This window comes from Psammomys obesus, unplaced genomic scaffold, assembly GCF_907164565.1.
Source record: "Psammomys obesus unplaced genomic scaffold, mPsaObe1.curated_primary_1811, whole genome shotgun sequence".
NCBI classification, from domain to species: Eukaryota; Metazoa; Chordata; class Mammalia; order Rodentia; family Muridae; genus Psammomys; species Psammomys obesus.
The window spans coordinates 11,493,378-11,516,798 of NW_026596057.1; the positions used below are offsets into that span (position 1 = coordinate 11,493,378).

At 43.2% G+C, this 23,421-nt stretch overlaps 1 protein-coding gene and 1 long non-coding RNA gene across 4 annotated transcripts in view; one reads left to right on the forward strand and one right to left on the reverse strand.

Moving 5' to 3' along the window:
* Astn1 (astrotactin 1) overlaps positions 1-23,421 on the reverse strand; it is a 330,303-nt gene that overhangs the window by 167,073 nt on the left and 139,809 nt on the right. For 2 of the 3 annotated variants that reach the window (XM_055624474.1, XM_055624472.1), the window contains exons 3-7: positions 13,681-14,074; positions 11,767-11,913; positions 10,658-10,765; positions 6,047-6,196; positions 4,871-5,062 (exon numbers count right to left, since the gene is read on the reverse strand). In XM_055624474.1, the coding sequence (XP_055480449.1) occupies positions 4,871-5,062; positions 6,047-6,196; positions 10,658-10,765; positions 11,767-11,913; positions 13,681-14,074 (991 nt within the window). The remainder of the gene's footprint in view (positions 1-4,870; positions 5,063-6,046; positions 6,197-10,657; positions 10,766-11,766; positions 11,914-13,680; positions 14,075-23,421) is intronic. The other variant, XM_055624473.1, reaches the window with a different exon arrangement.
* Positions 14,047-20,368, forward strand: LOC129689327 (uncharacterized). Its single transcript, XR_008722087.1, has 3 exons — positions 14,047-14,112; positions 17,039-17,128; positions 19,888-20,368. It is a non-coding gene; the product is annotated as an uncharacterized LOC129689327 (long non-coding RNA).

The following is a 23,421-nucleotide window of genomic DNA, read 5'->3' on the forward strand; positions in this document are numbered from 1 at the left end:
GAGAGAGAGAGAGAGAGAGAGAGAGAGAGAGAGAGAGAGAGAGAGATGGGGGTACAGAGGACAGGGAGAAAAAGGCTCAGAGCAAGGAAAAGGGTTGAGGCTGAATTGTCTGGAAACCTGGTCCATGCTCCTCAGCAGGCTGATACATTTTGACCTAGTTGAACTGGCCATAAAAAGACCTGTGAAAGAAGGGATTTTTGAGAACATATCAGATATATATTAAAAACATCCAAGTTTGAGGTTTCTTGGATGCCTGTACTCCTTGCAGACATTAAAAAAAAAAAAAAAAAAAAAAAAAGCTACATATCTTGAGAAACACACTCTAGTCTGTGGCCAGAATTGATGTGGCTGAGAAAAGAAGCCAGTGTCCGAGGCCTCCACAGCTGATCGTATGACGGAACAAAGGCTTGGGATGAGTACAGAGAAAAACCAATGAAACTAGATAGTCTCTCATCAGAAAACAAAGTGGAGACAACCACAAAAGTCACCCTTCGTAATCATGGGAAAAGTCAGCCAATGACAGGATCCAACAGACACTGAACTACAGATGACCAGAGATGCTCCTGGGAGGCAGGGCAGTCTTGTGAGGTAGGCAAGAAGATTGGCAGTTGGCAAAAGGCCGCATCAGAAACTGAGACTCTAAAAAGCCACCCAGAAGAAAAGAGAGTAACCCTAAGCCTTCTATCTAGAAAGGAAACATAGGAAGAAAGATTACAAAATGACCAGACATGTGGTTCCTGATATCCCATGTGTCCTGAGCTTATAGTACAGCTGGGCTATTAACTGGGCAAGAGTGTTAAGCCAGTTAGTCAACATTTCTCTAAAGTGGAGATAAAAATACTGTCTGCTTTATAAGCTTGTGGGGGGAAATTTTGACTGTCTAAGCAAATCACAGTGACAATAACATGATGGGCCCCTGATAAACACTGTCTACCATGATTTTTTTTTCAGAAATAATTTTCCCACACATTTTCCAGCTGACATTACAAAGCAGTGGAGAGATAGACCACAGTATGTTGTGTGAAGTCATCAGCGGTATGAACCTAATCACAAGCATCCTAAAGTCTATCCATGGCCAGGTACGATGACTCATCACAAGTTGATACCTGCTAGAAGAGTATCACAGCACATAGCAGAGATGCACTTGACAAGCATGAAGGTCTCTCCTTTCTCAGGAATAGCCACACACAACCAGAAGTTCTGAGGAGTTGGGTTGATTATAAGAACACTTGCCAATGGCGATTTGCTGTTGTTCAGGTTGGTCTCTGAGCTCTGCCCCTCCCAGGTCAGTGGAGAGGAAGGTTAGGCCCTGGTTCTTTCATAGCCACCTCCCCACCATTTTTAGAAGTTATGGAATTATAATGGGGGTTTAGGATGAAGGGGTATAACATGTTTCTCTCCTTTAGCTGTTTTTCCTTCCTTTGGGGTATTTGTAGCTGATCTCAAATTCATGCGTCTATGGCAACATCAATTCATTGTGTCATTGTAGGCCAGAGGGACCAATGTGGGCTCTATGGGGCTAAGATCAAAGTCTCTAGAGAGCTATGCTCCTTTCTAGAGGCTGTAAGTGAGAATCTGCTTCCTTGCTTTCCTCCTTTCTGAAGGCTGCCTGCACACCTGGTTCACGACTCACCCTTCATCTTTCAAGTATACAATACCTTGATGAGTTATTCTTTCATCATGGCTCTTTGACCTGTTCTCCCTTCTACTTTTGAGAAGTGTTGGCGGAACATTGGGACGCCCAAATAACCTACGGTAATCTTGCTTTTGTAACATCAGTTTGTTAGGCAACCCCAATTCTACGTGCCATTTTTACCTTCCTTTGCCATGCAATGTCACACCTCCACAGATTGTGGGGGGAGGATGTGGGCATCTGGCGGAGTAAGTCCATGTGTCTGCCTCTCCCACCTGGCATTGTGGAGTCCCAGGCAGATAATGTGTGAATATACATTTAACTTTGGGACACTTTTAGGAAGGCTGCCTAGGGAGTAGGGCTCCAGGCACCAAAGGCTGCTCCTTCGCAGTGCCTGAGCATCTGTGTTTGTGTGCTTGTGTGTTTATGGGTACGTGTGTCTGCGTGAAAAAAAAATACACAAGTGCATTTGCACAGCCCTGTGCGTCCATATGGGCAGACCCCTCAGCTCGGCTGGGAAAGCACATGTCCCAACACTCTGACATTTCCAAGTAAGCTAGCTGGAGGATTGCAAAAAATAACGTCGATTTGACTCGAAGCCAATTCCCACACTCAGCTCTTTAGAGAAAGGCTCTAGGATGGCATGTGGGAGGCGATAAAGTCTCTTAGTGATGAGCGTGTGGGATGACCACATCGTCCCATGTGCAGGCAGGAGCTGCACAGGGGTGGGTGGGGTTCCAGTCCCAGCACTGATGGAAACGAAAGGCTCCACAACACCATTTCTCGGCTGCCACAGCAAATGAAGATGTTGTACCTTAGTTTGTTGTGAGGCTTGGGTTCTTATTTTTAGCATCCCTTGTGACTCTCCCAGTTGGAAATTCATTAGTTGTTAGAGAGACCAGGAAACCATTTGCAGGGGAGGGGCTTCCCAAAGTGATTTTATAGGGAGGACTAGAAATTAGATATCTGGAAGGGGCTGGAGGGTAGACTTCTATATAGACAAACAGCTCTCTGGCACACCCATCAGAAATGCTTAGTACAGGTTTCCTCCTAAAGAGCTGAGTGACAAGCATGTCGGATCTGGCATGCCTTGGGTATATCATGTTATCTTTGACAATCTTACTTCATGATAGGTAGTTTCAGTATAGGTTAAATACAAACTCTCCTTATAGTTAGCTGTGGAGCTCTGGGCAAATTAGGGACAGAAAGGCAAATGTTATATAAAGTAAGAGGGCATCTTGTGTCTAACCTTGCCAAATGTGGAAAGCCAGTCCCCTCCTTTCCACATGTAATTGTAGGCCCTTGATTTTCTTTCAAGGCAAAGAGGATACATGTAGGAGCCTCTGGGGATCTTGTTGCTCTCAGAAGTGAGTTTAACAGCTACGATTGTCCCAAATCCTCCTAATCCTAACCAGCTGGAGAACGAGGGAACTAGAGACCAGCTCTGCTACATGGAGAGTCCCCACCTCTGAGATGAGCTCTTTTTAATTTCTTCCAAGCACACGAGCTTTTGGGCATAGTGCACAGCCCATCTGTTTGGTTTGGTGTTTGCCTGACAGCGTAGGAGGGACAGCAAGCAAGCACCGTCTTAGACATCAGATGTTGAAAGTGCTGTACTTTCTCCTCCATATGGGGACCTAGAATCTCTGTGATGGGCCCACGTAAAATAAGTTTAAAACCTAAGAACATGAACTTTAGATGTCACAGTTACCTGATACTTTCTCAAAAGGATTTAATACTGGATTACAAGAAAATATAGATTATGTGTCTTAGGCTACCTCTGTAGAAAGGCCTTTCTGAGCTGAACTTTCTGAAGAGACAGCCTCAACTCCCTGCCCTGTCTGTCTCAGGAATTCTACACGACAGATAAACATCTTGAGGATTTGGTTCATGACCTCTTCTTTTGTTCTATGGTACTACACAACTTCTCCAGGAGGGTCCCACCTGTGGTACTCTAGCTCCTGAACATGGTCTTTTTTGTATCTGAAGCTCTTATCATGGCTTAAGTGTGAAACTCGTCTGTAGGCTTATGTGTTCAACCACTTGGTCCCCAGATGGTGGCACTGGAAGGCTATGGAAACTCTTGGAATGAGGTTCAGCCAGCAGGGGTAGGGCCATAGGAGTAGGGGTAAGGTTTACAGCTTCTAGGTGAGCTCCATTTCCAGCTAGAGTTCTCTGGCTCCTGGCCCATAAAGATGTAATAATAAACCATGCCACCACTTCCCACCCTCACAGATAGAACCTTCTAGGCCATATCCTGCCTGCCAGAATGGACTGTGCTTCCTTCAACCATGAGCCAAGATAGATCCTTCTTCCTCTAAGTTGTTTCTCTTCAATATTCTGCCATGATATGAAGAGCAAACACCTCTTCTACCACAAAAGTACAAATCTACCTAGCATAGAGACTTGGGGTGTTGGGCATGCAATACTCCAGAAGTAAAGCAGTAGCGCCCACTGCACACTTCCCGAGTCTGGGCTTCACTCAGGACTAACCTAGTCTTGCTATATGGAGTAACAGACTTAGGCATGTCCACAGCTTTTGTGTAGTGTTCTATTTCTAAGATTCATTAGAAGAAAAATAAATTCCTATGGGCCCCACATTTCTTTTTTTGGGGGGGAGACTTGTTTTAATAGTATTTATAAAAATAAAAAGTTTAGACCTTTCTAAATTCAAAGTAATGAGACTGTTTAAATGATCTATGATGCAGATGAACAATGCCAAACCAAGTGACCGCTAAAATGTTACCGATGATTGTGATTATGGAATGCTCATGTGATAGGATATTAAGGAGGCAAATTAACAAAAACTCCAGTAGATTTCCTATAGTTGCAGGAAACCTTTAAAAAAATCATGCATAGATTAGAGGTAAAAAGAAAGGGCATAAAAAGATTTAAAGTGATTTATCTAGGAGACAGAAATGTAGACAATTATTGTTTTTTTCTATATTATTATTCATAATAAGCATGAACTAATTTTGCCAACATAAAATGGCTAGCCATGGCACCTAGACAATGACCAAGTGGATTGTGGGGGTTATTCCAAACTGGCCTTTCCAGAGTAAGGCTGCAGTTAAGATGTTGCTAGACCATTGCATGTTCTTATGCTCAGTGGCTCAACCACATGCTGATATGCATGTGTGGTCCACACCGGAGATGGAAAGGGCACAGTGGAACTGGGAGAGATGGTCTGAATGTCAAAGGAATGATCGCAAAAGGCATGCTCTCTCTGACAGTTACCCGCTGCCCGGTGCTCCCGCCTACCAGTTTCGGGGTCACATTGGTGTTCACAAGGGTCCAGGAGCCGCCGAGCACAGAGGTCCATGGCCCAGGGCCCACTGGAGTTCTGCTGAGAGAAGAGAACCACTTGGGCAGGGTTCAGCCAGTCACTGGCATCCAGCTGGCTCCCCTCCAGCAGGATGAAGCGGCTCCCTACAGGGTGACAGAGAAGAAGCTCGTCTTCGAGTGCACACACCAGGCCCGGGAGCAAGACACCAGAGACAGAGCACATCCTAATCTGAGATCACTCCCACCCGTCCTAGCCTACCATTAATACCATCACAAGGGATCGGCAGATGGAGGTTCTGCAGCCAGACTGACTGCTGTGAGAGCTGGGCATTAAGCCTTCCAGCCATATCATCGCCTACTGCCATGCCTCATCCCCTATTGCAGGAATGTTCCTAAGGGACCCAGGGACAGAGTGACTCGGTAGTGGCCATGGCATGGCTCCATCAGACCCAGCGACAAGGCACGGGCACTGAGCCAGGTAACAGGGACGGGCTGTCTGTCTTTGATTGCTATGAGCTAGCAGGTCCTCCAACACCGTGAATATCCCCCACCTGTTTCCAGCCTTGCAGCAACAAAGAGAACAGACATTAACAAGTCAATTAGGTCCTGTGGGCTCAAGTGATACAGGGACTTTCAGAACCTGTGGGACTCCCTTATTGTATGGGGGTCCCCGTGCATGGAAGTAAATTATTCCTTTTGAGGTCCAGGTTTACAAGTTAAGGCAGTTAACAGTTTCCCACCTGGACAAAAAAAAAAAAAAAAAAAAGCCAAAGCCTGGTTGATCCTTAAACACCTCTACTGCCCTGTTTAGCTTGTTCTTCCTCAAACAGTAAAGGACTATAATGTCTACCCATCTAGAGCCAGTGCACTTTTCATTTCTCTACAGAGGGCCTTATTTGCAAACAGAGCATGGGCATGAAGAAATGGAGATGACCCGCTCAGTTTATTAGCCCAGTTTCTTAGATCATCTGCAGACAATCTAACTGTAGCCTCCATCTTACATTTTTGGGTGTATCCCACCCCCTCACACACCACCCACAGTGAGCCTTGGTTTCTCCATCTTTTTCCCAGCCTGAAAACTGCCAGCTACTGAAGCAGCGGTCATGTTGCTTGGCGGAATGAGCTCACCATCGGCAATCAGGTGTTCGGGGACATGCAGGGTGATTTTGACAACAAGAGGGCAGCTGACATGAGAGGAGCACACGAGCCCGATCACACAGCTGGTGATGCTGATCAGCGTCAGGGTGGTCTTATTCACAGGACTTCGAGGAGAGCCCACTGAAAGCAAGACAAAGCGAGACACAGTGGTAAAAATCCAGGCACTGACCATCTGACTTGAACCTCTGTTGGCAAACAAAACCCACAGCAGTCAGAAAACCTCTCCACTATGTGACCTCAGGAAGCTTCATTGGGGACATCACACGACCTGCTGAAGTAGTGGGGAACTTGGCCGACTGGTGGCCCTGAAGGTCGGTAGTGGTGAGCTGGCTGCAGATTCTCTGCTATTTGACTGGGTTGGTTTACAAGAGGCCAGAAAGGGGGCATCTCTCCTTTGACTTCCCCAGCTGAACTCAAAACTCTTGGAGGCAAAATCGTTTAAACCCTATAGTGGAGTCCCACTTCTGTTTGCAGAGGGTGCCCTAAGGCCATGCTCCCACAATGTGTACCCAGGCTTCCAAGGGGAGTTTCCCCAACTTGGGGAGCTTGCCCTTGTTTTATGGGTGAGCAAATGTTGCTGTCACACTGGAATCCTCCCCTCAGTCCAGACACCACTGGGAATGGTAAAGGAAAGGCTTGTTTTGCTCATCTGGTGGGCTGAATTTTCTGCTGCTTTTGGTTGAAGTGGTGGCAAGCAGAGGGATCTTTTACTCAGAGGCAGGACACATATGGGAAGGTAAGAAAGCAAGGCAACAAAATGTATAGTTCTCCGGCAATGTTCTTATTTATGTTACTATTTATTATGAATAGTAATACAAGTCCCGTTATGGAGGACGCTGTGCCGAGCATTCTGTACATTATTTCCTTTTAACTATTTGCCTCTTCATAATATACCTGTGAGCCTGCACAGTGACTATCTGCTTTGCAGAAGAGGGAAATAAGTCTCAAAGAGACGGCCCTAATTGTGACAGCTCACACTTACGAAGTGGCCATTATGTGTCAGGTACTAGTGCTCAGGGTTCTACATGGCTGACATCCTTGAATAACAATCGAGGCAGCACAAAGTAGCTTTCTGGAGTCTAAAGAGCATAGCCAGAGCCAAGAAGCTATAGAGGCTAGAGCTTTGGGAATTGCTGCTCTTCGGAAACACCGGGATGAGTTTGGGGCTCGTGACCACCCATCTGTCAGCGTGCAGGGTCGCCCAAGGGGCACTCGAGAGAGTTGTAAGGAGAAAAAGATGCAGAGCTTGCCGGAAGCCTCTGGTTCTTGCAAGATTGAGAAGTACTATTCACATTACGATCTTTATAGCATGTGTCAATCCTGAGATTTTTCCAGAGAAAAACCAATTCCACCATTTTGGGCCAAATTTGAAGCAAGTTTTATTAAATATTAGCTACTGTTTAAGAGATGGCCTTTGGTCAGGACCAGTCCCTGAAATTTCCCAGCAGAATGGCCCTGAGACCCAGTGGCAAGGGTTTATGAAGACAAGCCTATAGGCCACCATATTTTTCCAATGAGGCTTTGTTATTACTGTTTTTGAAAGAACTACAACTCCCAGCATTCCAGAAAGTTACCTGGTCCTTGGGCATGTGGGGCTTACTGAATAATTTTGGGCATTACACACAGAGTTGGTTTCTTTCCACTTAGAGATCAACCCAGCCTGGTCACAGCAGCAGGTCCACCAACAAAATACCCTCTCACTCTACAATGCCACAATACCACAAACTACAGCTGTCATCGTTCTCAAAACCCAGCTTCCTGTCTTGTCTCTGATGTCCAGGGTATGATTCTGCATTGGGTGGATTCTCAACTCAAACAACTTCGTGAACTCTCTTCCCGTAGGCTCACAAGACACATCCTCGTACACCAAGGCCTTTCATTAAGGATGGTTTTTCATTTCAGTCAAAATTTCACCTCTATCCTGTCATGTTACCTTAGAACTCCAGCAGTAACTGTCTCACTCTCATAGACACCCTCCTTGGCTCTCAGCTAACATCTGCACCACCTGAAGGGGAGAACTCCACAAAGCACAACTCACTAGCTAGCTAAGACAGAAGATCCACAGCCTATATAGCTACGACCATGTACTTCCTAGATTCTGCTGATCTTTTGGCTTTCTTTCCTGAACAACCTACAAACATGCGCCCTAGACTTTACTGGAGGAAACTATTTTTCAGCTTTCTCACTAGGCCATCACTTCCATTCCAGTGACTTTGCACATATTATCTCCTCCTCCACAGAAGGCCATTTTGTCACCTTGTCATCCTGGTCCACACCTACCCTTCAACAGCAGCTTCCTGAAAATACTTCCCTGAAACCTTCAAGAACAGATTCTCACTCATCCTAGCCCTCAGTGCACCCTGCTGTTACAGCACTTATCACACAATGTCATCACTGTTTGCAGGCACTTGCCACTGTTCTCCTGTGATTGCAATAACTTACAACTGATATTTTTGTCCCTTTCTTCTGTTTGCATCATGTACAATCTAGCATCCTTGCCTGCCTTCACATTTTCCAGTGGTTGCTTGTTTACACAACCAAGCACAGTTGCAACAGAGTGGCAGGTTTGTGCTTTGCTAGTTAGCTTATTTTCTGGCTTCATCCCTACCTTCCCTATGTTTATGTCCTGGCTGGAACTACCAGCTCCCTTACTTCCTTGACAACCACATTGCTTTCAGTCCTCGGAGCTTTTTATGTACTGCCTTCCTCTCCTGAAATGTTCTTACTTAAGACTTCTTTTTCAAGACATTCTATACATTGCCTATGTTTCAGTGCTAATTCTTCTTTATTGCCTCCTATTGCTGCCATGTAGAATTAAGTGTTATTGCTGCTGCGTACTCATTTTATTTATTTATATTATTAAGTGAAGCCTAATCATTATGCCATGTTTTCATGCTTCCACTGCCTCTCACAGAGGCTGACCCATAGGAGGTAGGTTATAAACTATTTTTGCTGGCCTGATAGATGTATCCAGTGCAATTAAGCAGACACTTACACACATATATTATAGGCAGAATACTTTAGTAGGCAGTTCGAAAAAAAAATAATTATAGGAATGCTCCACCCCTAAGGAACTTACAGTTTAGTTAATAGCATTAGACAGTTGATGTATTACAGGAGCTTGGGAGTTAAAGAAACAAATAATTTTATGTTGTAAAGCAACTAATTCTAACTCATTACCGGAGGGTTTCTCAAATAAGACTTTATTAAAGTGAGACACAACCTGCTTTGATACAGACTAGGTTGTGTAGCTCTTCTATAAAATATTTTGGGGATCAAGGGAGAGGAGGATACTGTCATGCACATTATCACTTCAGGAAAATGAGACATCTACAGTTAGGCAATAATGAGCCCTACTGGCTCTTCTGGGGGAAAAGATGTCAGGAAAAACTCAACGCTACAGACTGGGAAGCCCACAGACACTGGAAGACAGAATGAAAACACTTCCCTTCTTGCAGTTTCTAGAAAGAATGGTTTCTGTATGAAGAACATTTGAATAGTGGTAGGACTCAGCCAACATGTGTGAGCTCTGAAGGCTACTGGCTAGGTATTTTTTGAAATGCTACTGAGTTATGTCCACACCAAAAGGACACAGCTGATGTCATTCATAAATCCTCCATGGTGTCTCAAGGGGAGTATGTTCAGTACATTCCAAGATGGAGCTCTATAAAAGCTGTAGACTACTGTTGGGAAGACCTGGCAGCAGCAATGGGGATTTCCTAGTACTTTAAAAGTTGACAAAATAAATAAAGGATGTAATCCCCACAGAAGCCTTACGTAGGAGTCATCGATAAGCCATTCGGTATGTGTGAGAACTGATGCTCAGGGGAGCTGTGTCCTTATGCAACGCCACACAGCGAGTAAATGCTGAAGCTCGTTGGTGTTTCCCTGTAGGACTCCCTCGGAGGTAATGGCAACGCCAGTAAAGTCATGGAAAGTGACCCCTTCTGCAGCAGGAGTCATATCTGAAGTCACTAAGGACGAGCCTGCAGCAGTACATAGAGGCTGCACAGACAGATGTGCCAGCGTGGAGAACAAATTAGCTTCTTAAACTGTGCCAGGGGCCTGGAGGCTTAGGTCTCGAGATTCTAATGAGTAAGACTTAAAGACCAAATAATAATAATAATAATAATAATAATAATAATAATACAAAAACGCCTATATATTCTCAATTCCTAGATAATTCCTTACTGTCTATGCCCTCCTAACCCAGCCTAGCTCCCAAGGCCAATGCAGCCAAATTGATAGTGAGTAAACATATCATTAATTTATGAAACTTCATCTACTTTATTTGTCTGAATAGCAAAAAAATAATGACTGCTGAGTCTTCCAGAAGAAATTGAGAGTCTTCTGACCAAGAAACAGCCTTTCAAACAACTTGGAAACTTGTTTGAGAGTGCCATTATCTGGGAGAGATGATTCTCACTCTCACTGAACTCTAGGCTCTTCGTTCTTCCTTGGAGGAAGCACCAGCTGAGGTCCAAGCATCTTTCCTGCTGAAGTTGGCCGTGTCCACAGAGTTCTCCCTAACCTCTTCCTTTCCCACCCGCACCATCTTATACTCCTTCCCATCCTCCCTACCTCGACTACGCCTTCGGCTCCGCGAGGGGTCCGTATAAAAGGTTAGCTGTGGATCATTTTCTGCCTCCGTGCCAGAGTCCCCTTCAGGGTTCAAGAAGGCGGAACCAGCTGAAAGGAATAGAGAACCAAAACAGACATTTTCACTTTTCATGATGCAGAATCACAGGGTGAGACCTAATTGGAAAAATCATTAAAAATGAGACTGGTTGACAGACAGTCTGGGAGAGGTAACTGAGGGGTAGAACTTCTCAATATCCAGGATTGTTGGAGAAGCACACATTTATGGGAGCAACTGATAGTGCTCTGATCCCCACAAGGAACATGGTTCCATGATGAGAGACTTGTGCGACTTTACATGTCACTGAGGACTTCCAGATGATGGGCGGTGGAGAAGAAAGAAAAAGAAATGTTCTATTCTGGTTGATAAGAGACCAGGATTACATCAGAGCAGGAAAGACATTATATTGCTGAGATTTCACTGATTCCAGAACACACACAAAAAGAATAAATAATGTAGGTAGACTTATGTGCAGGGACCATGTCCTTCAAGCCCTCTAAATTAGAAACAAATTCTTTCATCATTGATATATATACCCTCTGTCCTTTTCTGATACTGAAATGGGTAAAGGGTTTTTAATCTCCCTTTAAAATGGAATTGTGCCATACCTTCATTAAAACCTCATTTCTCCCATTGAATAGATAGGTGGGCAACTTTCCATATTAACAAATAAAGATCTATATAATCATTTTAAATGACTACATGGTAAATCACTGGACATTAGGCAGATGTGCCAGATTGTTAACCAATTCCCTCTTGGTGGGAAATTTCCAATTTTTAGCTTGTTAAAATGTAATAACCAACCATCTACACATATCTTTGCATACTTGTTCAGTTAGTCCCTAGAAAATATTAATGTCCTGGAAACTATTTAATCAAAAGAGTTTTACTCTTAAATTTTGGGGCAAGTAGTACTGATGTGGCCTCCAGAAGATTGTGCAAGACATATATCTTTGTAGCTATGTGTCACTGTATATGTAGTCGCTTTGATGGCCTACCTCTACCCACATTCTGAAACCCACCTGCAAGACTTAGAACTAGATATGGGTACCTCTTGCTTTGTTGTTGATCCTCTTTCTCTGGCTGCTGGAGGTGTGGGAGAGCAGAGTGGCTTGTTGGTGGTTGGAATCCACTGGGCTTGTAGCTATGATATTATCTTTGTATTTGTTCATCAGGGAAAGTTTGGCATTGTCGCTCCCTATGTAAGAAAAAGCCAAGACAAAGATAAAAACTTAAGAGAAAAGGGAAAAAAAATAAAGGAAGTGAGAAAATCTACTTTAGCTGAGTAGATGGGTTCAGAGAACTGAAAGGAGGAGCATGTGGAGTGAGAGGCGGTTAGAAAGTGAGACAGTCCTCTGCTTTCTAGGGGCTACAAAGTTATGGGAGGGGTGAAGTAAGAGGATTACAATTGAAAATCCAATTTAGCTAATTCCATATTGATAATGTTATTGCTTGCCAGCCTTTGGCTAAACACAGAATGCAGGGTTTTTCCCTCTGGCCAGCACTGGGTTTTAGAAGAAATAGAATCTGTGTGCATTCAGACAGAATGTGGCCTGTCTTTCATCACAGACCTCACCATTCCCTGCTGACTAAACTCTAGCTACTGCACACATTTGTGTGATCTATCAGCTCCCTAAAGGAGTTCAGATTTGAACCCCCAAATGCCATATATTCATTGCATGGCCTTGGTACTATGCCACGTGCTGTGGGGAATATGATACAAGCTTCAGAATCCTCTTCCCATTCTCAGGTTTAAAAGTTCTCAGACTTCAAATTGCATTAAGAAATGATTATTGATATAGGTCATCTTCTAGATGCCAAACAGAATTTCCATTTCCCATTATATGATTTCACCATTTGCATCCTCACCAAAAGTCTATGCATCTTTAGCAGCAGGTGGTACAAAATGTGTCTTCCTCAAAGAAGGTACTGGACAGTGTCTTGAAGCATCACTGTTGAGGGCATTTCCTTTCAAGATGTGCTTATTCATAGCAGCTTGAAAGAGAGAGGTGTAGGCTATCATAAAAGAACAGTTCTTCCCATTCTGCATGTTTTTGACCCTGATCTTGTTCTGCTAGGTTAGGGCCAAGGCTCTTCTATCCACTCTCTCCAAAGTTATATCTAGCAACTAAGATCTGATGCTTTGATTGCACTCCTTCATTTTCTTTGAAAAAAAAATGCATCTTGTGTAGAGACCACAGAAGCAGGGGAAAGATAACGCAATTAGAAGATCCAAGGCCCACATCTTAGGAGGCAGAGAGAAAAACAGAACAAATAAACCAACCAGCCAAAAACCAGGTAGCTGAGGACCCGCCACGTCACTAAAGAATGAAGTTGCCTGTGCAAATATGTGACATACAAAAAGGGCAAGCCAGGTCAGTTTCCCATGCAGCTACCTTGCTACCTAGAGGGCTCCCAGGATGCATTAAAAGGCTCTAACCTACTTCTGCTATGTGTGAAGACGCCTCTCTGCTCCCAAGCTGGGTGAAAGCGGAAGTAGCTCAAACTTACGCCTATTTTATGGATTAGAAAATCAGCACAGTTATCTAAGAAAACAGGTTGTTGGGGGTTTTTTGTTTGAGAATTTCATAAACATATACAGTGTTCTTTGATCAGATGCATCCCTTACGTCCCATTCTTATTCCTGCTATATCATCCCACACGCTTCCCCATCTCAACTTTATGTCTTCTTAATAGAGTTTTTTATATCCCACTGGTGCTACCTCTAAGTATGTGGGTGTAGAGCTGTCCACTGGAGCACAGGCAACCTTACACTCATAAAGACAACTGGCTTTTCTTCTCCCAGGACTCATTAACTGCTAATGGCTCCTCAGTTGGGGTGGAGCCCATGACACAGGTTATTTTTGCCCACCTGAAGAAAGGCATTGGTACATCTACATAACAGGTGTTGGCTACCCCTGCCTACTCTGTCTCCCCCAGCAAGACTCCACAGGCCCCATCCTACCTGGTGTGAGATCCATCCCAGACTTCTCATTGCAGCCCTGTAGGGAGTCCAAGGTGCGTGTGACCTGACTGGCAAAGTCCTCCCCTCCGTTCATGCACTCTCTCTGCAGGTGGTGACGCAGGTCTGTGATGTCATACTCATAGCCATCCAGGATGGGTGTCTCCCGGATGCTCAGGGTGCCACTGGAGTTGTGGCCCTGCACACGGGCATTGCGCAAGCTCTCCCGCCCGTGGCCTCCAATCAGCACAGATGGGATGTAGTGAATCTCATTGGCTGCCTCGGCGCTGGCACTCTTCTGGGGCTGGGGAACCCGACGACGTTTGCACCAGCGCCTGCGTGTGTACAGGATCATCACCAGGCACAAGATGGATAGCAGCAATGCAATCATGCCACCCTGTAAAGACAGGACATCGGGTGTTTGCACAAAGAAAGGTAAGCTCTACCCACAGTATCACTGCTCCATCTGCTAACTGCAGTCATCACTCATTCATTAACTCATGCCATCAAATGTACTGAGCGCTTACAGTGAGCATCATTCGGCAATCAAGGGATACTCTGCCGACACTGGTGTTTAATAAGGGAGAAAATGAAACGGTGTGGTTAATGCATCATTTCAAAGAATCTAGTTGTTCCTAGCTTAGCAAATATTTGAGACATAGAGTGGGCAGGACTGAGATTTGGGGCTTTCAGTTGCAGAACTCTGGAACAGAGTTTGTTTCTTCAGACAAACATGCTACACATACAGCTGATTTGGGGCTTTCTTTTTAGCAGCCAGCATGGGGTGGCATCGAGTTTCATCTCCTTTCTAAATAGTCAATCTTAGATGGATCCTAACACTTGATCCACAAATCAATGGGTCCTATCAGTTCTAAAACTCAGATTTCTTGTCTGTACAATGAAGAAGTCGACACTTAACTGCTCACAGAGGTTGCTAAGTATTAGGTCAAGTAATGATGTAAAGTGACTGGCACCAATACATCAACACTCTGCTCAGAGTAACCTCAACTCTCTCCATCAGAACAACTGGCCCAGCAGGAAAAACCATCAACACATTTACAGTACCAACTGGTGAAGAAACCCCATTGTTTGTACATGCCCCGGGCAGCAGAAACACAGTTTGTTTTTGCTTCCATGCTTCCATGGAGGAGAGGGCTGATACCATATCCTAGAGTCAGGCTGGTGGAGGAGTTTTTTGCTGAGCTTTCAAGAACTGAGAGGCTACCACTTCAGAGGCCGGTTCTTACAAGTCAGGACAGCACCAGCTGCCTTCTGGAGATGAGGACAGAGTGCTCAGTAAGGCTGAACAACTGGCCCTGACAAGCCCAGGGTGAGGTTTGGAGAGGTGAAGATAGCTTCCCATGTTCTTTCCTTTAGAGCGCTCCACAGGCATACGCCTTCTGGTACGAAGTCCATTTCACCCCTTTATTTTGGTCAACATCCCTTCAAATCTATTTCATTAGGTCAAGGTGTGCCAAATGGTTCTCCTCTTGACCTTGGCTCCAGTCATTGCCAACCTACTGTATATTATAGAGCTAAAAAGTCCTTATCATTTTCCATGGGGCCCAATCAAGTGACAATAGATCAAGAATATTCTACCAAACAAATTAAAACATCTGTTTATTTGTTTGTTTGTTTCTAATTTCACAATGATTACGTCCTGGATTGATAAATACAGTCCCTCAGTAAATTTTCCTATCCTCCATGTACCACCATCTTTTTGAGAAATGGCACATGCATGCATATATGCAAACAAGAACACTTACATACATGCTACCTTGCTCAAACAGGCTATGTGAGGAGAAAGAGAAACACACAGTAGAGCCAGCTGCTAAGTGACATACTAAGCCACGAGATTTGCTGGGGACATGACTTTCTGCTTTTCAAATCTTATTTTATTTTGAGGTTGAATTCTTCTGATGCAATCTCTCGGGAAAATACAGAGAGAGTAAACACTTTCTGGTTGCATAGGGTAAAAATATAAAACCAAGTTTCCTAGGTCCCCTGAAGTTCATATAGGGGACTCTCAGACACACAGAGCAGAACCCTGCCTCCATGACAATGTACTCGACTGAATAAAATCTAGATCTGACTTAATCCTCTGACAGTAAGCATCTTTGTATGACCTCATAGCTTTCAGCAGAGCCGTCAATCATCTTCATGGCAGAGTCAGATGGGCTATCCTTTCTCTCACCCCCAAACTAAAGCTTCAACAATAGGTAATTAAGCCACACAGAAGGAATAACTTCCCAACCGAGAGAAGTTGTCAGACATTGAATTAGGCCACTGAAAGCCAGAGGTAATTTTATTCCCTAAAGAGCCGTAAGAGCGACATAAACATCAATCCCCTAGGAACGGTTTAAGCACCATCTTTCTAGCTCACACAAGGTTCCTTGGGAGGCCCTCCACCCCTCCTTACTAATTCTGCATACAGATGGCCACCACAGGGTTACAGTAAAATGCAGCCCATTGGTTCATTGCCCATATAGCTCAATACGAAAACAATAGCAGCTGTTCATCAACGGGTGCTTACTATGAATCAGACAATTGTTCAAAATACAGTTCTAACTCCAAGAGGCAGTTTAACCACTGTAGTATGAAAGAAAAAAATGAGGCATGGAGTTTAAATAATTTGTCCAAGGTCATACCATGTGTGATTAGAAGGACTGAAATAGAGCCTTAGCGACTAAGTTCAGAGCCTATGTTCTTTGTATGGAGGGGGTGGGATGTACGAACATATGTGCAGAAACCAGAAGTCACTGTTGGATGTCTTCCTTTAATGATAGTCACCTTATTTTTTGAGGTATGTTCTGTTGCTGGATCTGAAGCTCCTGCTTCAGCTAGACTGTCTGGCCTGCTAACTCGCAGGCTTCTCCTATCTCTGTCCTGCCCTGTGCTGCATCAAGTTACAGAATCTCACCACAGTGAACCACGGTGCTTGAATTTTATGTGGGCATTGGTGATGAACTCAGGTCGTCATGTTTGTGCAGTAAGCAGTGTCTCTACTGAGCCATCTCCATAGAGAACATGTCTCCAGACTACAGTCACAGAGCCCATCGACCACTCGGCTTCAGTCACCATAGAAACATAAGCTCTACCCCCCTCCCCCCGCTCTTCCCAAACCCGAAGGACAGAATGGCAACATGGGTAGGGGTGCTTATGCTTGGATCCATTCTCACTTCATAAAGTGAACAAAAAGAAACTCGCCAAAGTCCACAGCTAGCTCACAGCTCTCTCCCATTTGATTTTCTCCATGTTAAAATAAGACCACGTATAGCATGTACCACTTCATGCTAACAAGATGCTTTTAGGTCCTCCAATTTAGCTGCATCTGAACAAAGAAATGTATGTTCCCTTTCAGCACAGCTACCCACTGAAACTCTCCAGGTGTGACCTCCTCATATGGTGAGCAGCTCAAGGTCCAGAGAAGTTACGACATTGGTGAAGCAGAGTGGGTAACTCCCAGATCTTCTCATTGCTCTTCTCCTGAGTCCATTCTCTTAAGTTCCTAGATAGTTAACTTCATATATATAGAGTCTAGACATCCAAACAAAGATGTCTTATGTTTGTTCCTCTAAAACATATAACCTATAGGAAGCTGGAAAACAAGGTTTTATCTAGCTAAACTTGTGTATTTAGTGTCTTGAGTGTTGCTTCAGTAGAATGTTTCCTCTGCTGAGAGGCAGTGATTTTTGAGGACCTCAGCTGGCTAGTAATTGGTAACCAGTAATAAGCTCCAGCCAGGAGGGACAACTTGCCTCAGGCATAGGGGAAGAGATCCTCAGACCTCAAGTTCTTCTATAGTTTCTTTGCTCCCATAACACAAGTTGGCGACAAATGTCTCAAAACTTTGCTGTTATTTACCAATTAATTGTGATTATTATGTAAATAATAATATGCAAGATGTAAAGTTACACAATATTTATGTGTAACCTAATGATGAGATTTTGTGATAATAAGCTCACTATGTATGAATTCATCTGAAGTACGTACATGCTCTGTTCAATGATATCATGTAGAAGTGGAAAGCCCATTTATAATAAAAAAAAAAGGCCCATTTTTATATTTGAATAGGTCATGTGTCTAGAAAGCTAAACAAACTGTCCTTATACAGTGAGATCCTGAGAGTACACATCAGGCTATAATTGTATTCTCAGAGAAGCTCAGTTCATTGGAATAGCTATTATTTTTAGCTCTCCTACCTTCAGAGGAAAATTTACCAACAAAAGTCACCGATGTCTTAGGATATTTCTTTTGAAGACTCTAAAAGAGGTGGCTTATGAAAATGGCCCAAACCTCAGGTCAAGGGCAGCTCAGACTTCCTGTTAACCAAATGAGGAGGAAAGGCAAGAGGAAGGTGTTCTTTGCAAATGAAAGCTTATCTGGAGGAACAAATTCCTTCTGGCATCTGAGTGCAGATAGAGTTCCGCCTACAGTCCAGCAGGAACACACAGCTCAGCCCAAACTGGCTTCAGGAGGCAATTGTTGCCTGGCTCTGGATTTTTGGACTCCCTCACTCTGTTCAGAGCGTGTTTGTGTAAGCACAGGTTTTATGGCATTGAAAACCCACAACAAAACATTAAGGCGCATCTGTATTTAGGTGATGAGCAATAAGTTGCAGACATTGAACATTAAAAGTAAGTAACAACTGACCTAATGGTATAGCACTGTTTTATGCTTTATTCATCTTTGCATGAGTTTTCTGACCACTTTACTGATTTTTCAAAACTCTTAACATTTTCTAAGTACAATTGCATTGGAAGTATATGAGGACTCCACATCTGTTCACAAATATCTTGCAAGAAAGGTGACATTTTAAAATACATTTTTCTTTTAAAAATCAATAAATCATTTCTACCAGCTTTAATAGAGATCAAACACATGAGAACAACCTTTGCTTTATTATGAAATTGACATTTATGCAACTCACCTGAGACAGAGGCACATGAAGTTTGTCAGATAATTTGTATGTTTTATAGTTTTTAATGTAACAGTGGTTTCTATAATATTGACAGTAATAAAGCAGGGTCAGTAAAATTTTAGTCAGATATTCTTTTTGTCTTCATCCTAATCCCCTGCTTCAATCACAGGACCCCCTGTATACTAACCCTGAATCCTGGATCATACCTCCCACTTTAGCTGACTCTTCAAAGTTACTTCAACATCCTGACTTCCATGGACTCCTCTTAAGCCTCAGTGGCCTGAACACAGACCCTTCCACACTAACCCCATGTACTTGTGCCTTTGACTGGCTTTTCCGTCTCTTCTAACATACTATAGACTTAATGAAAGGGTCATGTCTGACATATATCTTATAGCTCCAGAGTTAGTTTTAGTGCCTGGCATAAAGCAGAAAGTCAATAGCTGCTTGTAGAATGAAGGAAAGAATGGAAAAAAAGGAGGGGGCAGAGGGAGACAGGGCTCATCAACATTGAATACACTGTATTATAGCTTGTAGCTATGCCTACAAGCTAAACTGATACAAGCCCACTACTTATGTGACTAATTTATTTGTTATTAAGCTGCTCACTGAGTGTTTGCCAGACCTGCATTAGAGGTGTGTGCTCCTAGTGGTTTCTGTTATTGCTGTTACAGAAATAATAGAACTAGGGCTCCTGATCTAATGGAGTTTACATCCTCGTCAGGGAACAAAATCAAACTAACAGAAGTAAACGCAAGCATAAAACAAAGCCAGGCTAAGTCGGTGCTAAAAGCATCTAGTAGAACAGCAATGGGTAAATCTACATTGTACAAGAAATGAGGCTCTGTGTAACCTGGGTGCCGGTGATACCTTCCTCTGATCAGTGTCACATGATCAATAAGTCATAGACCAAAGGAGTCTGGATCTATTAAATGTCACAGAAGTTTAGAGCATTACCTGGGCTGTGTGATTGGCAGAAAAGTGGAAAAGCTGAGATTCTGTTTCTAGCGACCATCTGTCAAGAGACTGTGGCCAATCAATCAGCTAGCCTTTCAAAGCCCAGTGGAGGAGTAACAGTAGAGTAAATCTGAGACATCATTAATTATCCCTCGAGGCAAGTGGACACACAGAATTCAAAATCACATCCCTAAGGGAATTAAATAGTAGTGAAAAATATAAGAATTAAATAGGCACATTTGGTCTCCTGTTTTTCCTTAAGTATGACTGAAGATCAGGCACAAGACTCTTAAATGACAACAATAACTAACATCTGCCTTTGACTTTTCCAGGAACCAAACAAAAAGAAGACTCAGCCAACCCATTGGGACATCTACAGCCTAATCCAGAACCAGATTTCCTTGGATAAAGAATGAATGCCATGGATGACAGACAGATGATGAATAGATAGACTAGTTATAAATAGACAAATGTTATGTAGATGGATAGACAGACAGACAGATGATAGCTTCAAAGCCTTTCCTACCTTGTGATTTGTAAGTTCAGTAGGAAACTGGCCTAAATTGCTAGTATGAAGATCTCTGTGGTGATTAAACTAATTTGTTAACTTGACTGGATTTAAAATCACCATGGAAACACTCATCTGAGTGTGTCTATGAGAGTGTTTACAGAAAGGTTTAACTGAAGAAGAAAGACCAAACCTGAATGTAAATGTGACCATCCTGTGGCCTGGGGATGAAAGCAAAGCGCTAACACTGATAATTCCCAAGCCTCCTACTTCCTGTTTGTGGATACACTGTGACCATTTGATAAAAGCTTCTGTTACCATGGCTTCTCTTCTTAATGGGACGGCGCCCCTTGAAATCTAAGCCAAAATTAAGCCTTCTTTCCTTAAGTTGCATCTTCTCAGGCAATAAATCACAGCAATAATAAATGAAACTAATATACTTCCATATAAAATAATGGTTCTGGCCAACTGTGCAACTTTCTGCAAACTTTATAGCCTTGTTGAACCTAACAAAGGCCTTTTCTACAGCATAAGGTGACTGAAAGAAATGCAGCAACTCATGTTATCAATTGTTAACGATTGTAATCATGACTCATGACAATCTCAAAATAATGCTAAGCTAGTAGGGTAATGGTAGGAAGAACATAGTCACAGCTTCCTGCCCATTAAGCCAAAACCACAGACCGGGGACATAATGGAGTTGATTCAGAAGCAACCATCAACTCCATTTAGCCCTGACAAAAAAGACATCTTCCTTCGCAAAGGTACAGGCAGATCTTTGAAGTCAAATAATGCCATCAAGATGGTGGTAACAAGTTCTTGACCTTGAGAATCCCTTTTCTGCCAGAGGAAGCCACCCAAACTAGGAAGAAAATTCCTTGGTTATCTTCTCTGACAGATTTTCTCTTCTGTGGTGGCTGGTGAATAAAAATCCATTATCCCTTCCCTATTTCCTACCCAAGTAGAAGACAAGTGAAACGTTTTAAACATATTAAGCAGCAAGTTCAATTTATACATTATTAAGGACATCACCTTCTCTTGGGGACATTCTGGAGATTTTAATCTTGTGGAAATGCCTTGGCCACCATATTAATTAAGGAGCCATAACATGCGCACTGAGTCTGCAGACTCACAATTGCACAATTGTACAACTCACCAGCAGCCTCGCCACACCTGGCCAGCCTCTCAATGGAGTATGGTTTTACTCTTGCCTGCTGCCTTAAGACCTCCAGATTTCCCTTTCCACATCCCAAGTCCAAAGTAGCCAGTGCTTAAGAGAAGAAAGTGAATGTTCCTATGCACCAACCTCATTAAAATGCTATTTGCCTGCTCAAAATAGAGAACAGCAACCTTCCATAAATAAAAGACCAACTCTGACATGAAGAACCTTTTGTTCAACCTTTGTAGACAGCATGATCCATAGGGTCCCTCCAACCTCGTGATATTTTGAGCAGATTTTCTTCAAGGTGGACCCAACATGATCACTTCTTACTTATTTACCTCATTTTGCTTTTCCTAGGTGTCTGAAAGTTTTGAGACACTTAGCTTTGATCACTGTCTTTCCTCTCAAATCTGTAAGGTTTGTCTTTAACTCCTTTATGAGACACAGGAGTTTCATCTAATGAGAATCTGGAGCCAACAGGGACAGTGGCTGGAGGCAAGCTTGCTGGAGTCAGCCTGGGCTATTTCGGATTATCCTCCTTCGAATTCTTTTTTTAGAGGTGCTTTTTTTGGTTCTTGAGATATTTCTTTTCTCAACTCAGACCTCTGGCTTTGCTGCCCCACTGCAACACAAGAGAATGCATTGCTTCTTAAGCTCTACCCTGAACCTCAGTGGCTTCAGTTACCTGTCTTTGCCTTAATGAGAATGCTAAGGCCGAGGGATGCTGAGTAGAACAAAATGATAGAGCAGTAGTTTACCGTGACTGTGTTTTTAGGTCCAAGGCCACCTCAGTGGATTCTCTCATTCTAATGAATGACCTAGGTCTCTAAAAGGGCAGTGAGGAATAAGGCAGAGCTTGGTCCTGACATACCTCTGTATTGAAACTCAACAGTTTTATGAGAGACGAAGCAACTGAGGCAGACATTATGGATGTGACTTCTAATCAGTGTCAGATATTAAAAGGACAGCCCCTCATAGAACACATTAATGTAGCTGTGTGTGCACAGCCATGCATAAATGTGTGTATTATGCATGACAGCCAAGCTGGGAGATTAAAGGATCCACAGAGAAGCGAAAGCACTCCAGGTCGCTGTCTCAGCAACCCATGGGCAGAACAGCGTGAGACAGGCTTTCTCCCTGGGCTATGAGCACCAGCCCTTCAAAACTTCACCAGCCAAGCATGAAGCCGATAAATAAACATCTCCAGCTGGCTAATGCTCAATGCCTATTCTTGGCTATGCTCCTTTTCTCTTTCCTTCTTGTTTTCATGCAGTAGGTGATCTTGATGAAATAAAATTGTGATAATAATCTGCTCCATTAGGACCAAACATTAAGGGAATTATTAAACAAGTAACAGAAGAGGCAGTGGGTATTTTTGCTAATGACCGTTAGAATTTTTAATCAGAATTTTTAATCTCATTATTTGAGATTTTCTTCTATCTCTTCAAAAATGAGGCATCCCAGTCCAAGGGGAGAGGGAAAAGTCCTGGAGAGGTGATGGCTCTGTGGTTAACAGCTGGAACTGAGAAAAAAATAACCAGTTACTTTAAAACCCAGTCACTCCGGCAGACCATATGCAAAGCATGCCTGGACATCTCAGTGACTTCAGATAAAAACAGCCTGTGACTGTGACTTCATGAGCTAAGACTAGAACTTACTCTTCCCCTGAATTTGGTCCATAATCCTTAGTGTCATAGTAGAAACCAGTTATAACATCAAAGATCTGTTTTGTTCCAAGATGAAAAATCAGATAGATCCTTCAAAACCGTGCTTCTCAGAGAGGCCAGACAAGGTGTAGGTAGATGGCCTTGAAGATAAAGTATGACCTTGGACATATTCATCACACAAATGTAAGGTACAACTTGATCATCATGGATACTCTGAGGTCTGTTGAGACTAGGCCCAGTCAGACATTCAGACATCTTTGCCCCATTCTTCTCTTAACAAGGATTCTTCAATGACATAGATGAGTGACAAATCTACATAACTGATGGTTTGTCTCATGACATCCTCAAGGACAAACCACTTCTCATACCTCTCATCTTATTATTATTATTTTTTAATTACAACTCCACTGTAAGTGCTTCACTCCTCTTTGAGCTTATGCCTTGTTTGGTTTGTTGATTAGAGGAACATACTGTGTTCTTCCCATACTGTTGACATTATAGAGAAGGAAAATTAATAGTAACAATAGTG